The sequence below is a fragment of the Acinonyx jubatus genome, chromosome C2 (genome assembly GCF_027475565.1).
Source record: "Acinonyx jubatus isolate Ajub_Pintada_27869175 chromosome C2, VMU_Ajub_asm_v1.0, whole genome shotgun sequence".
Classification (NCBI taxonomy): Eukaryota; Metazoa; Chordata; class Mammalia; order Carnivora; family Felidae; genus Acinonyx; species Acinonyx jubatus.
Genome location: NC_069384.1, coordinates 144,448,888 through 144,464,534, shown reverse-complemented (window position 1 = coordinate 144,464,534; position 15,647 = coordinate 144,448,888). Strand labels below are relative to the sequence as shown.

General features: G+C 40.7%; 1 protein-coding gene across 1 annotated transcript in view; it reads left to right on the top strand.

The window, feature by feature from the left end:
• The first annotated feature begins 733 nt into the window (after positions 1-733).
• Positions 734-15,647, top strand: part of GADL1 (glutamate decarboxylase like 1) — a 166,438-nt gene continuing 151,524 nt past the window's right edge. The window contains exon 1 of the mRNA XM_027040854.2: positions 734-1,133. Coding sequence (XP_026896655.1) covers positions 1,097-1,133 — 37 coding nt within the window. The 5' untranslated portion in view covers positions 734-1,096. The remainder of the gene's footprint in view (positions 1,134-15,647) is intronic.

Here is a 15,647-nt window from a genome sequence, read left to right as displayed (position 1 = left end):
TCACTGATAGGGACTTAAACTCTTGCTAGCCTGGAAAGAATTTACCTGCTAAGGGTGGATACGAGGCTCTGTGCAAAAATAAACCAGGACTTTTTTTTTTTTTTAAGCCCGTTGAAATATCTAGGTAACAAATGCAATTCCCTAATGTAGTTGTCATAAATATGCTTTGAAATGGCATGAACTGATTTTGCTCCTATCCTATCAACAGCCTAAGTTAAAAGCTCCTGAGGGAATTTAACTTTAACCATAAAGCTTGTTAGAAGGATGACAAAAAAGCCGCATCCACTGATTAAATTTAAATTTACAATAGGAACATGGCCGCAACCCAACTTCATGGGCTGGCTGGAAGAACTGGAGTCTTGAGAAAATTGCAGCCTCAAGACCAAACAAATATCAGGCCTTTCTAATTCACCACCTCCTTTGGCTCACTAGCCCTTGGCCTTTCCCTTCTCCAAACTGGAATTTTGCAGAGGCAAGAGAGGCTGAAATCCGATAGGGGAAAAGGGATTCGCTTGTAGAACTCTGAAATGTCAAGGCAGTACTGAATGAATGGGTAGCAGACGGAGCTCACGGCAGCGGCCCTAAAATAGGTTCCCTGAGCTGGTGGCCTGGAGCAGGCCACATATTTAGCTGAGGGCTTCTGGGGCCAGATCGGACGCTGTGAGGTGGTTACTCCCAAACGCCGGCCTCTGGAAAAGCCACAAGCCAAGGCTCACTCACCTGCCTTGCCTAGGAGAGCTGCTCTCTGCCTATTTCTCCCCAGGCAAATCACCCACATTCCTGCACGCTGTTCCCCACCCCTTCCCAGCGAGGGCAGAGGGACCCCGGGCAAGGGTCAAGTCGTTGGCATGCAGCCAGCCGCCCACCAAGTATTAATAGAGAGCCTTGGGCTGCAGGAGCCTGGCACTGGGGCCTCGGGTTGCAAAGTGAAAGGAGCGCCAGGAGTGTGTCCTCATCTCTCCCTCCGCCCTGGCGCGCGCCCAGCTGCCGCCGGGTGCACCTGCGGGGCCCCAAGGGGGGCGCTGCCTCAGCAACTGCAGCCGCTGCCTAGACTGCGGGAGCCGCGCGGGGGACAACCCGGAGTCGGGGAGCAGCGATGAGCAGCGACTCGGACCGCGAGTGCCCGCTGGACGGTAACGACTGGCCTCCGCGTGGCTGCGATTTTAGCCCCTAACCGCTTCCCTCGCGGGCTTTTATCCCCGGGATGCTGGGTGACCTGGGGATTGAGGAGGAGGGCTTATTTCTCTGCAAGGCGGCTGGGCTGGGCAGGAAGTCCCCATCTTCATGGATTTTTTTTGCATCCTTTTCTGTACCTTTCAGGGTTAATTTTAGAATTTAAACAAGTTAACTTGTATACAGCGCAGAGGACTGCGCTCGCAACATAATGGGCACCGTGCAGGTTCGTGAAATGAAATGCGTGTCGGGGTTTCACTGCTTGGCGCGCTGCTGCGGGGATCCTTAGACCCCGTGAAAGTCCCTTTCCTGAAGGAAGACGATTTTGCTTCCACTTGGGACGTGCACAGCATCACCGCCGCCCTCCCACCTCCACCCTCCCACCTCCACCCTGCTACTCTTAGCAACTGGCCTGAAAAGAGGCTACCTTGATCTTACAGAGAGAGTTGATGCCCTGATGCACTTGGGATGGGAGCCTGCGGGTGGGGGACTGGACGTTAGTTGTTTAGGGAAGGGGTTGGGCCGCAGAATTCCCCAAACTGATTTTATAACGCGGATGCCATTTAGTTCATCTGTAAAATAATGGTTACTGGCTTTTGCGAGGGAAGGGTCTTAGACTGCTTTGAACATGTGATGAAATATTCCGAACCCGTCTCCCATGGGGTTTCACCCATCTGTACACATTTGGATGTTTGCTAAAGATTTCAGGGTAGACTCCTTACCTACCTCCGTGACCCCCCCCCCCCCCCTTGAAGATTCCCTGCTTTGAAAGGTCATTCCTATTGTTATTCAGGCATTTTCACTAACTAGTAGTTGTTGACCTTTTAGGAGGAGCACTCCTCCAGGAATAACTCCCCTTTGCATCAGTATCCTTTCGGGTTGTACTGAACGCGGCTTAATGAATCTGTGTTAAGTTGAAGCTCTCTGGGGGCTTGGGCACAACAGGTGCGTCAGATACCCTGGCTTGGGTTTCCCTGGGGATCATTTTCAGGGTGGGGAATTTTGCACAGTCTTTGGCAAGACAAGAGCCATTGTACTACAAGAAATCTTCTTCGTTCATTCCTTTTATCCTCCCTAAAAAGTTCCCAGCATAACTGTCTTGATCCTGTTCAAACAAAAAACATTTTTTTTAAGTTGCATTGTTACTGTGTTTCATTATATGGTATGAAAAAAACTAATGCTATCAACTTCTGGAGCTTTTTGTAAAATTACTATTTTTGTGTTTCTGGGGTCAGCACACTCTGTACTTTAAGACATCTAGCTATTGGAGAACTGATTGAAAACTATAAAGTAGATTGTTGATCAGAAAAAAAAATTTCCCAGTTATATGGCAGGCTTCTTCATGTGAGGCAAGGATAAGCCGGATAATTGTATGGGACAACCTTAGCCCTGCACTGTTTTGTTTGTTTGGTTTTCTGTTTTTAATCGTAATTCTTTCAAAGCCATACACCCGTTAGAAGTCTGATAGGAACTTAAAAAAAAAGTATCTATTCTTCCTAAATTAAAGATGTGTCCTTGTAATTGGGCATGTCTTGTGATGACTTCAATAATTAGCCATGTTTGAATAGTGAAGTGTGAAGTTTAACCTGACATTTGAATTCTGGAGAATGCCAGAAGGCCCAGGCTGTGCGTCGGGTCGTCTTGGAACAGGTGATAAGGCGATATAGCATGTCTAATAGCAACCAATTGTGCCAAAGGTTGCCTATGACATCCTTAAAAAAGCACAGGATATATATGTCAAACTTAGTAAATTTCTAAGTATGTGTGACAAGATCGTGTAAGGTGACATTTGATGACTATGTTAAATGATACGCCTTGTGTTAAACCCTCTTGTTGACTCTCTGCTACAGCCCTATACATTATGGAAGAACATCACAGGGAATCCTGTTACAGATAAAGAATTCCTCATGCTTAAATACGGTTTATGATCTTGCCATAGCACATCCAATTAATTATATGATATGGAAAGTTTAATTCCATTAACAATTAAGAATTCTTTGGACTCACATAATATTCCTCCCCCCAACCCGTGGTTTGAAATAATAACACAAACCTTCCACATAAATCGTCCTGCAAACTCATTCTTTTTATTTTATGCAGCTTTGATTCTTGTTGAAACACTTTTAAAATGGAAGCGAATTTCAAGTTTTAATGGGGAGGGGTAGATATTTTTTTCTCTTGAAAAGCTGACCTTTAAATACTGTTGTAAGTCTGGTATGTTGTAATAAGATTGAAACCGTGATATCCAGGAACCAAATTTTTCTGTAATTTGTCTGGTGCCCTCTTTATAACTCAAAGATAATGACAAAAGATACTGATTTCCCGCCGTGTTGTCATGTTGAATTACACTGCTTTGTTGCAAATCATAGTTAAGCTAACTTTTGATCTCCCCTCTGCCCTTGGCTTCCCCTGCTTTGTTATATATAGATGTTATGACAGTTTATGAATACCTAATTTGTAAGTGTCTCCTAATTGTTTTGCATAAGCATTTGAGGTGCTTTCAAGTGCGTGAAAGTTGAGTGTCTTTTGTTTATCTTTTTCTTTTCAGAGTTAGGTCCGGGAACAAGAACCTTTGTAAAGATCCATAGCCGCCCCCTTCCCCCCCTCCGCCTCTCCCCGCCATTTAAAAAGTCACCGCTCTTTGGGAAAGGAAGAATGAATGAGTAGCCTTTAACCTGATATATTTATATACTCTGCAAAAACTATAATGTTGCTTCCACACTGTCCCGGGGAACAGGATGATATTGTTTTCTTTTTCATGACTCACTGCTGCTTCAGTTTTCTGAGAAGTGGGATCCTGGGCCTCTTTTTTTCCAGGAGCACCACGTTTCTCTTCCAAGTGGGCAAACTCCTCTTTGGTCTTGAAGGGAATCTTGACCTTACTTTTGAGATTTTCCCTTGCAGGCGTTCTGGTAACCTTGCTGAGTATCCCTGTGACCCCATCCCCTCCCTGCTTTCCAGCCCTGACATACTTCTCCTCTAGAAGTCTAAATCTCTTGATTCCAGTCTAAATCAGTATCTTTTGGTGCACCTGTTCCATAGTGCAGAGGGTGGTAGGATGGAAATGGAAATGGTAAAATGCCTCAAAGAAAATAATATCTCAAAAATGGAACCCACATTAAATTTATGCACAACACGCATGGATTCTGGCACAGTCCCTTTTTCTCCTCTCCCCACTTTCCTTTCACCTTGAGCTGCTCATGATCATGGAGAGACGGGATCTCCATGGTGTTTGGTTCTGTGCCCATTAAACTTCTTTTTGGATCATGAGGGACTGAGTATGTAAAACACCTGTTATTTTGTCCCCTTGCGATCACCACATAGGTGAAGACATAAAATTTTGCCATCCTCCTGGGATCACATGTCCTATGTGCTCCTTTTTAACCATAGCCCCTCCCCTCCCCTGTAAGTAACTACTACCCTGACTTGGGTAGTAATTACTGTCTTGCACTTTTTATAGTGTAACCATCTAATTATGCATTCCTGGACATAACAATTTAGTCTTACCCATTAAGAAAACCTGTGATACGTCTTTTAATTTATAGGTTCACCCTCCTGTCCTTTTCCATTCTTATAGTTTATCTGTTAAAAAGCCTGGGTTATTGGCCTATAGACTTTTCCACAGTCTGGATTTTGCTGCTTTTGTGCTAGGGGTTCAGTGTTTTCCTTGAAGATCACTTTATTTTGAGCACTATTTTATACCACCCAGCCCTTCCTCCTTCTACATCTTCTGGGTTAAATTACATTTCTTAGTTTAATCTTTGACTTCTAGAAAGAGCCATGATGTCATTTTATCTACTAGGCTTTCTATTAGTAGGCAATAAAAGATTTTATTGAGCTTCTATTATGCAGCCCTCATTTCTTACATTAATTTCATAATTAATTTCAGTAAGTTGATTGAAAATTGATGCTCTCATTAACTAATTATTTCAAGTACTAGTAATTTGGGAGCATTATGGGCAGTCTCACAAACATATATGTATATATATGTATGTGTATATTATATATATATTTTAATGTTTATTTATTTTTGAGAGAGAGAGAGAGAGAGAGAGACAGAGCGTGAGAGAAGGAGGGGCAGAGAGAGAGGAAGACACAGAATTTGAAGCAGACTCCAGGTTCTGAGCTGTCAGCACAGAGCCCAATGCGAAGCTCGAACTCATGAGCCTTGAGATCATGACCTGAGCCGAAGTCGGACGCTTAACTGATTGAGCCACCAGACACCCCACAAACTTTTATATTTTAAGCCCTTTTTTGATCTGTTTTCAGAATTTTTCACATTTCTTCTATGTTATTTTTGGTTTCATAAGTAATATTCAGGCAATTATTTCTTCTTCCTACCATTAGTAAGAGTAACACGTTGGAGTGTTTTCCACGTTTGGCAATAGGGTTTAGTTTGAAAAAATGTTTATGTTGGGTTGCTTAAATCGTAGTAGATTGCAGGATAGTTTGTACAGCAAGAACACATTTGTTGAAAAATAATAATTCATTTATACATATGAAACCGGAGCTGAAAGAACTTACACTTGGGGATTAAAAGTAGTTGTATACAAGGGGCACCTGGGTGGCTCAGTCAGTTGAGCCGCTGACTCTTGATTTCTGCTCAGGTCATGATCCCAGAGTCATGAGATCAAGCCCCATGTGGGGCTCCATGCTGAGTGTGGAGCTTGCTTTAGATTCTCTCTTTCTCTCCCTCTAGCCCTCTACCCTACTTTCCCTCTCCCTCTTTCTAAAATATAAAATAAAATAAAATAAAATAAAATAAAAACAATAGGTGTATACAATTGGGCAGGTAATGAATTTTTCCTTTGGTTCTTCTGCTTGTCTGTATTTTCTGAAGAGCATCTTCATTGCTTCTGACAGACAGAAAGAAAAAATAATAATTTAATAGGGAAGTGGTCTGGGAATGGGGTTTTTGTTTTGCTTACATGTTTTTCTCATTCATTTTAGGCCAGGCTTTCCAGTTGTATTTGTCTGGCTTGCTTTTTATTTTCTTACACAAGCATGATTGTCATTTCTATTATTCAAACAAATCCTTATATTGGAATCTAAATGTGTTCTTATTAATCCCAAGTTACTGAATATTCAAGTTGTTTCAACTTTTTTTTATCACAGATATGATAGAAGAGAAATAATTGGCTGAAAATTAAGTAAAAATATAGAAGCAAAAGAAAAAAGAAAGGGAACTCTACAAATCTACCAAAGGATTAACAATGTTTTAAGGCATAATATAGAGTTGAAAATTTGCATAGAAATGCATCAGGATTAGCAATTCTTGAAAATCCAATGGTCAGAAATACTTATTTTTTTTTTTTTTTTTTACAAATCATCATCCTGACTAATTTGCACTTGGTTATGGCAGTGATGGGGAAGGACAGGGTTTGAGCTTTGCTTTTTATAGACCAAAACTTAGTTTCTGACTCTAATAACAGTCCCCTTTCAGGGCAACTTAATTTATAGATTCCCCAGTACAATGGAGATGTTAACAAATAACATTACTAACCTCATGGGGTTTTGTGAGAATGTACGTAAAGTACCTGGCATGTTTAAAATTAGTATGTCCTGTCTTCCTCCCTCATTAAACGTTCACCATATTGAAGTGTATGGATAAATATGCATGGAATTCTATGGGGAGTATGTTTTAAAATAAGATATAGCTTAGATAGAACCTTCAAAGCAAATAACAAATGCACTGTGGTATAAAGAAAGAAGACCTTGATCTTTATCACTCCTAATAGAGTAATTGAAAAAGGGACAGTGGTATATATATATATATGTGTGTGTGTGTGTGTGTATATATATATATATATAAAATATATTATAATAATTATAATTATATATATATATAATTTTTTAAAGGTTTATTTTTGAGAGAGTGTGTGTGCATGCAAGTGGGGGAGGGACAGAGAGAGAGAGGGATCTAAAGCAGGAGGCTCTGCTGTGACAGTGTAGAGCCTGATTTGAGACTCAAACTCACAAACTCTGATATGACCTGAGCCAAAGTCAGCTCAACCAACTGAGCCAGCCAAGCTCCCAGGACAGTGATTTTTTAAATAGTCTTCCTGGGGCGCCTGGGTGGCTCAGTCGGTTAAGCGGCTGACTTGAGCTCAGGTCACGATCTCGCGGTCTGTGAGTTCAAGCCCCGCGTCGGGCTCTGGGCTGATGGCTCAGAGCCTGGAGCCTGCTTACGATTCTGTGTCTCCCTCTCTCTCTGCCCCTCCCCCGTTCATGCTCTGTCTCTCTCTGTCTCAAAAATAAATAAAACGTTAAAAAAAATTAAAAAAAAATAGTCTTCCTACTCAGAACTGAAACAGCAGAGATAGAGAATACAATAGAAAAATATGGGAGACAGATTTTTGTTTTTTGTTTTTTGTTTTTTTGCCACTGATTACATTATGATCATTGAGCTCAACATTTTCCTGGGTCTGTGCAAGGACAGAGCCTTTGGTGGATTTAGAGAACTAAAGTCGGTTTGCTTCCATTGCCATCACTGCTGTAAGGGCCATCCCTTCAACAGAAGTTGCATATTTGAACATGAAATGAATCAGAGACCTCCAATGTGGGTTTTCACCTGATACTCCTTTTATGAACAATACATCACAAAATTCTCATGCAATGGAGTTCTACAGAGCAGGTTTTTTCCCTGCCTTAGCTGAGCTTCATTTTAAGTCCTACATATGGTTTACATACTTAAAGTTGTCTTGTCTATGGCCTCTGTGGTTGGGGCCCTTTGAGCTGGGGATAAATCCCAACAAGTGTTGGTCCCAACTCAAGAGGGCACCATGGAATGCATCTTTGCTGTTCTCTTTTTGTTTCTTATTGTTGGTGGAATGGTTAAATTTTGTAGACTAAGACTTGAAAACATGTGGATTTGGGTGAGCAAATAGGATATTTAGAGTTGAAGGATTTAGATCAATGGGATATCAGCTGTCTATTTTACAGGTGGCTGTCTCACTGATAATCTCTTTAAAAGGCATACACTTGAAATTTATATTAAAAGAAACTTTTAAGATTTATAATAGCATCAAAAAGAATGCATAAAGATAAGCCTAACCAGGGAGGTAAAAAGTTTTTACACTGAAAACTGCAAACATTACTGAAAGAAATTAAAGATGACACAAATAAATGAAAAGACATACCGTGTTCCTTGATATGGTTAAGATGTCTGTACTATCCAAAGTGAACTACAGATTCAAAACAATGCTCATCAAAATTCCAAGAATATTTTCTGCAGAAACAAACAAACAAACAAAATCTTAAAATTCATATAGAATCTCAAGGGACCCTAAATAGCCAACACAATTTTGAAAAGTAGCAAACTGGGAGGACTCAGACTTCCTGATTACAAAACATATTGCAAAGTCATACTAATTGAAACAGTGTGGTACTTACATAAAGAAGGATACATAGACCAATGGATTAGAATACAGAGCCACGAGATAAGCCCCTATGTATGTGGTCAAATTATTTGCAACAAGGGTGACAAGACCACTCAATGGGGAAAGGACAATGTCTTCAACAAATGGTGTTGAGAAAACTGTATATCCATATGCAAAAGAATAAGGTTGGATCCTTACTTTATACACTACACAAAATTGACTGAAAAATGGATTGAAAGCCTGAACTGAAGACCCAAAACTACAAAATTCCTGGGAGGAAACATAGGAGAAATCCTTACAATGTTTGATTTGGCAATGGTTTCCTGGATATGACACAAAAAGCAGAGGCAACAAAAGCAAAAATAGACAAGTAAGACTCCATTAATCTAAAATACCTTTGTGCATCAGAGGACACAAACAACAGAATGGAAAAATATCCTGTGAAATGGGAGAAAATATTTGCAGATCCTGTATCTGATAAGGAGTTAATATATAGACTATATAAAGAACTACAACTCAATTACAAAAAATCAAATAAGTCAGTTAAAACTTAGGCCAAAGACTTGAACAAATACTTCTTCAAAGATGACACACAAATGACCAAAAAGTCTATGAAAAGATGCTCGGCATCATGAATCATCAGAGAAATGCAAACCAAAACCACAATGAGCGATCACCCACACTCACTGGGATGACTACTATTAGAAAATAAAAATAAAATAGAAAATAACAAGTGTTGGAAGGATGTGGAGAAATTGGAACTCTTGTAGGCTATTGGCAGGATAGTGGAATGGGGCAACTGGTATGAAAAACAGTAGAGAGGTTCCTCAACAAAGTAAAAATAGAACTATTATGTTATCCAGAATTCCTATTTCTGGATCAATATCCAAAAGAACTGAAAACATGGTCTTAAAAAGATACTTGTGCACCTGCATTCACAGCAGCACTGTTCACAATAGCCAAGAGGTACAAGCAACCCAAATGTCCATCAATGGATGAGTAGACAGACAAAATGTAGTTTATACATACAATACAATATTATTCAGACTTAAAAAGGATACAAACACCATCACTGGCTACCACATGGATGCACCTTGAGGACATGGTGTTAAATGAAATAAGCCAGACATAAAATTTTATGATCGGACAAATACTGTATGATCCCACTTAAATGAGGTAATGAAAGTAATCAAATTCATAAAACCTAAAGTAGAATGGTGGTTACCAAGGTGTGGGGGAATCCAGGGAGAAGGAAAAGTCTTTACTTGTTATAGAGTTTCAGTTTTGCAAGATGAAAAAGTTCTGGAGATCTGTTTCACACCAATATGAATACAGTATAGTTCAACAGAGTGAGTTGCACACTTAAAAATAGTTAAAATGGTAAATGTTATCTTATGTGCTTTTTACCACAATAAAAAAAAAGAACACCTAATTTAAAAGCAAAGGAAGCAGGCTTTTAAGAATAGAAAAATTTGTGAAATAATTTTAAAACTTACTTGCCTCCCTCAACAGATTTAACCGTCTTTTGTGTATATTGGCATTGCCATTGGGAGGCCAGAATAATATAGCATTTCTAAGAGTTGAGATGTATCCGCCATATTTGTCATTGAATGATGGGCAGATTGCTGTTTTTGAATTCTTGAATGATGGGCAGATTGCTGTTTCTGAATTCTTGTAACTTTTATACTGTTTGTCTCCTTCATCATGATCTCCCATGAGTGTCAGAGAAAGAGTAATTTCTTTCTTCTCATAAATCCTAGTAGCGTCTTTAGCCGCCACTTGCCACATTTCCTCCAATTTATTGCTTTCGACAACTTTGGCTATTGTCCCATATTCCTGGTTTTCTAGCCCACGAAAGGTTGGTATCGCACCCGATGTAAGGTTGATTGCCTCCAGATGAAATGTGAATAGGTTTATATAAGAGGAGGTCTAAGTATCTACTACACTAACATTTTTCTACTTATTTATTTTGCACTCCTTTGTATTTTTGTGTGCGTTCTGGATATTTGATGTTGCCAGATAAGACGCTTCCTAACAGAGTGTATGTAGGTGAAAACGTATTTTTATGTACACATATGCATGCATAATTATAGTTCACGCCCATGATTTGGAGAAACCAATAACGTTTTATTGCTCAAGAGGTACACATGTAAACAGGTTTGGCAAGTAAGTCCCGGCTTAAAGGAAAATTATAGCTTTCTACTCACTGAACTGTACTGGGAGTATGATAGATCCCTCACCCTTCTGGAGGGGACAATGCCTGCATATGCTCTCCTAGCTTGCTCTGTTTCTATCGCTCACGTAGGCAGTGCTACTAAGAAGTCCATAGCAGAGCCTACAGAAGGGTGCACTCTTTTATGCTGCCCATGATTTTTTAAAAGCTTTATCGAGGTATGGCTTACATATCATAAAATTCACCTGTTTGAATGTGCAATTCAATTTTTAGCAAATTTACAGAGTTGTGCAATGCTCAGCACAGTCCAATTTTAGAGCATCCCCATGCATATGATATTTCAAAAAAATATTACCATGCTTCTTTTTCCTGCTGTTTCTGAGTACCTGCTCTTCTCTGCATATAGCTGTCTGCTTAAGAGGGAGTATGATCCTTACAGGTAGAATGCAAAGAGAAAGATAATTACTATTTAGATTCCAGTGGCCAAAATAAGAATTTCAAAGGAAAACAATAGTTTTATAACTCAGGCTATTGCCTTGATATAGGGCTCCCTAAATTCCTTTATTTCCCCTTTAACATGACCTACTAGGCCTGGAAGACAAAATCGTGGAGGTATCGTACAGAGAAGATACCTTTGTGTACCTTTAAAGCTAAGATCAAAAAAGGAATATTTAAAGTAAGAAAAGTCAGTGTAGACTCTCCACTCCTGATATGAGGTGATAATGGGGAGGGAAAAAGAGATTGAAGCAAGGGAAGCAAATGTTGAAAGACATAGCATCTATTCCTTATTACTTGGGATCAAAGCCAAGGAGCAGGGAGGGGCATAGATCATTTATATGGTAGGTTTATGGAAACACGGCCAACAACAGAAATCTTTACCAACTTCTCTTGGGGAAGGCTGCCTTGCAATCTCTTCAACGCAAAAGGGATGGCTCACTGAAATTGGACAAGGAGGGAGAGGCTTGATTTAGCCTTTGAAGGGGTGGAGGTAACTCAGAAAGACCCTCTTGTCCTCAGAGGAAGGTAGTTGAATCAAGTACCCTTGATCCTCCCAAGGGTCCCTCTCTGATGAAGATGAAATCATAGGACGATCTCTGTTGGGGAGGTTATGGAGGATGTGGCATAAATCCAGAGGGTCTATACCATCATTGACAGCCAAGGCGAGGTGACCTTAGTCGTGGAGCACCTCCCCTATCTAACCAACGGAGAGAGAGAGAGAGAAAGACCATGAATATTCCTCAGCTGTGACTGCCAGGTGAGAAAGGGTGTAGAAAGTAAGATTTCCCAGAGACAAGGGTGCTAGTGGAGACTATACTGATCCAAGGCCCCTACCGGTCTTCCTCCATCTTGAAGTTGGATAACTTGCTTTTCTGCTTATGTGCCTACAAGCCATCATGAAGAGTATTAGGAGAAGGGGAAATGGAGATCTAAGAGATGGAGCATTTTTACACAGTAAAACTGAGCACTGTCTAAAGAGACTGTTGAACTTATTACATATGACCAAATTTTAACCAGATTGGGCTAAATAAGGTACATTTTGTTACCTCTTTTTGGCAATGGGGACTCAGGGGGAAGACAAAATTAATTAGAGACCAAAATATATTTATATTTTCTCAGTATACCTGTGTGTCATAAACAACCTTGGTGCCACAAACAACCTTGAAACAAATGAAATTGGCTGCTTAAGCCACTGCCATTGACACCAGCCCCGTCTTTGCGGAGTGCAGTTGCCAAGGGTGAACATGCACAAAGCTGGGCCTCAGGTCTGCTGATGGAGCTCCCGTGGTAAGTGAGGCTTAGCGGCAAAGTCCTCCATTTTTTTTAAGAGGGAAAAACAATGGGTATCGAATGTCAGTCAAGTCACATTGTAATTCAAAGCTGAAGTATCACTTCATTCATTCATGCCTACAACTCGTAAAAGCAAAATAATATAGAGAGACTTTTGCCAGGAAACAGCTTTGCTGAGCCTAAAGTGGTCCCCGTGGCCCTAAAGACCACATTCTTCATCATTTCCTCCAGTGAGCCGCCATCATGGGGTCCTGACACGTTTTAGGAATTCACAGTAGTGCAGACCATTGATGAAGACTCTTAGCAATTCTGGAATGTGATTTGTGTTCATTATGTGAATGGGATTTTAACTGAAAAATGGGCTTTCGCCATAGAATCACGGACAGTTAGAGTGGCCAGGCATCTTGTAGAGGGTCATTTAACTGACGGCATCATTTAACCAGAGAGTAAAGTACTATTTGCAGTCAAAGAACTATGTAGAGCTAGAGTCGGGCTGGGCTCTCCCATCCCAAGTTCTATAATGTTCTGTCCATGCCTATTGTCAGAGCAGATAATGAAAAGTAAGAAATCAACCCTGTAAAATACAGATTAAATCACCGTTAAATTTTATGTTAGTTTCCACCAGCATCTGAAGTACAGTGCTAAGAATTTCAGCATTCAGGAGCTTCTTAATGGGAAATATTATAGAGCAGCTATCTAAATATTCAAATCTGTTTTGATGATTAAGCTGCAGCATTGGCAAATTTTAAATTTCCACACTCCAATTTTGCCTATTAAATATATTGCTAAGTCCTTTTGTTTGAGTTTCTTGCTGATAAGACTATTCCCAATTCAGCACTCTGGATATTGTGTTGTTTGATCTCCTAATGCTTTGCATTGACTTTCAAAATCAATAGAGACTTAGTTGGTATTTTATGACATATCTTATCTGTTCTTTCAAATGCTATGTGGGCCAAAAAATATATCCAGGGAACATATTTTCTTCATATGCACTTTCATCATGGTTTATTCTGTTATGCCATCAGCTCAGTTTTGTTTCAGTACCTAATTTGTATGAAGCAATGATAGAGAAGAAAGAAAATCCATAAAAAATTGAATTTCCTGATACTTGTTGGTGGCCTTATTTTTCAAGTTGATGGCACAACAAAAGAGAATTCCAGAAAGTAATTGTGGAACATATGTATGATGAACAGTTTTGTCCAGAAGTGTTCAATACAGTATGTCAGTTTAGCAGTTAATTGTTCTTTTATTGTTTCACGTGTATGCGTCCAGTCTCCCTGGTGAGAGAGGCAGCGTGGTTTAGTGAAAAGAGAAGAGACATTGCAATCAATCATAGTTTGAATATCAGCTCTGCTATTTACTATAACAGCTATGTGAGCTCCCCAAAGTTAATGAACTTCTCTGATCCTCATTTTCATATTTGTACAGTTGGGCATGATAACTTGCCACACAAGATGTCATAAAGAGTTGCGTAAACACGTGTTAATGTCCAGTGCGGTGTCTGTCTGGGCCACGGGCGTTCAAAACATGGTAATCATTTGTCTTGATTTGAGTTTTTCAGAAGCAGACCTAAGTCAAGGGTAGAAGTGTAAGTAGTTACTTTGGAAGGTGGTTTCAGAGCTAGCCAACAGAGAATACATGATAAAGCAAAGTAGCCTGTGCGTAATTGAAGCTTAATTCTACTGGGGAACTCGGGGTGTTAGTGAAGAATACACACCTCAGAGTCATCCCCTATGAAAGACAAACGAGCTGGATATTTAGACATTAATTTCTATTGGTGATTGGTGGGAGATGCTGAGGTATGGGTATTCGTTTTTCAGAACTTCAGGCTTGCCACATAAGTGGGCAGAGAAGGTTTTGCCAAGATAGGCTGCAGGCAGAGGGATAAAGACAGTTGACTTGGAAGGGATTGCTTGAGCACAGGTCCGCCCCTGAAGAACCACTCTACTCCATTTTTGTTAACTATCACTCCATTTCCTTAGTGAAGAATTTTGTTTTCCTAGTTCCCTATCGTTGGTATGCTGAAACCACTTCCTACCAGCTCGTGAGAGTGTTAAATATTCAGAAATGTTGTAAGCGAATTATCAGATTGTTAGTATCTTGAGATTAGCCTGACGGGAGTCTTCACACCAGGAAACTAGACAAGTGCTGTCAGTCAGGGCCTTTTTCTTCAGAAACCAGTTTACTGGCGCACCACTGTCCCCGTCCCTCTTCTCCCAGTGGATGGAGAATAGGAGTCACGTGCAGAGGCTCAGGAGTCAGACCTGAGTTCAAGTCTGAGCTCTGAAACCTTTTGGCTGTGTAGCTATGGGCAATTTACCCAACTTCTGTGATCCTCAGCGTCCTTGCCTATAAAACAGCATGTGTGTAACTCGTATGGGTAGGGTGAAGATGAGGCACAATAACATATTGTGCGTAAGGAGTACTCTGGCATAACGTGCTTATTATCGAAATTAAACCTTACCCAATTATGGGAGAGGCTGAGGAAGAAAAATTCCGTGAAGAGGCAAGAGGGTTTCTCTGGAAATCAGATAAAAGTCAAGTCACTAACCAGCTCCCCTGAAGCACTGGCAAGAGAGGGCAAGTTAGAGCTTATAGAGGAGCCTGGGAACGCAGGTGGGTACAGTTGCCAAAGTGTGACCGTGCACGGAGCTGGAGAAAGAAAGCTGTTTCTCTGTGTAGCTTCCATCCCTGAGAATCAACAAGCAAGCATTCAGATGAGAAGAGAAGAGACAAGGACAAGCCAATATGTGCTGGGATGTCGGCAACCACTCCCACGGTATCTGACATCAAAGACTGTCCGAGAGGCCGGGCCACTGCTTCTCTTCTGTCTGAGCGCAGATCCAAGAGCCGCAGAGAATAATGGATTAGGAGACCACCCCAGCGGGCAGAATCAGAACCCCGTGCAACAGGCGCAATATGTCCTTGGCTAGATTTCAGAACTGCTGTGGACCAGTGGCTGGCTCTGTGCCTTCCGTTCTTTCCTGGGAGTGTCTATGGTGGTAATCGTATTCTTGCTATTTTATGTTGAGTGTGGTGTCTGAGACTCTGTGTGTTTAGTTTATGGGTCCCTGAACCAAGAGCAGCTGCAACTGAATAGCCTTTTATGTTTGTAGACTTGACACAAATCAGAA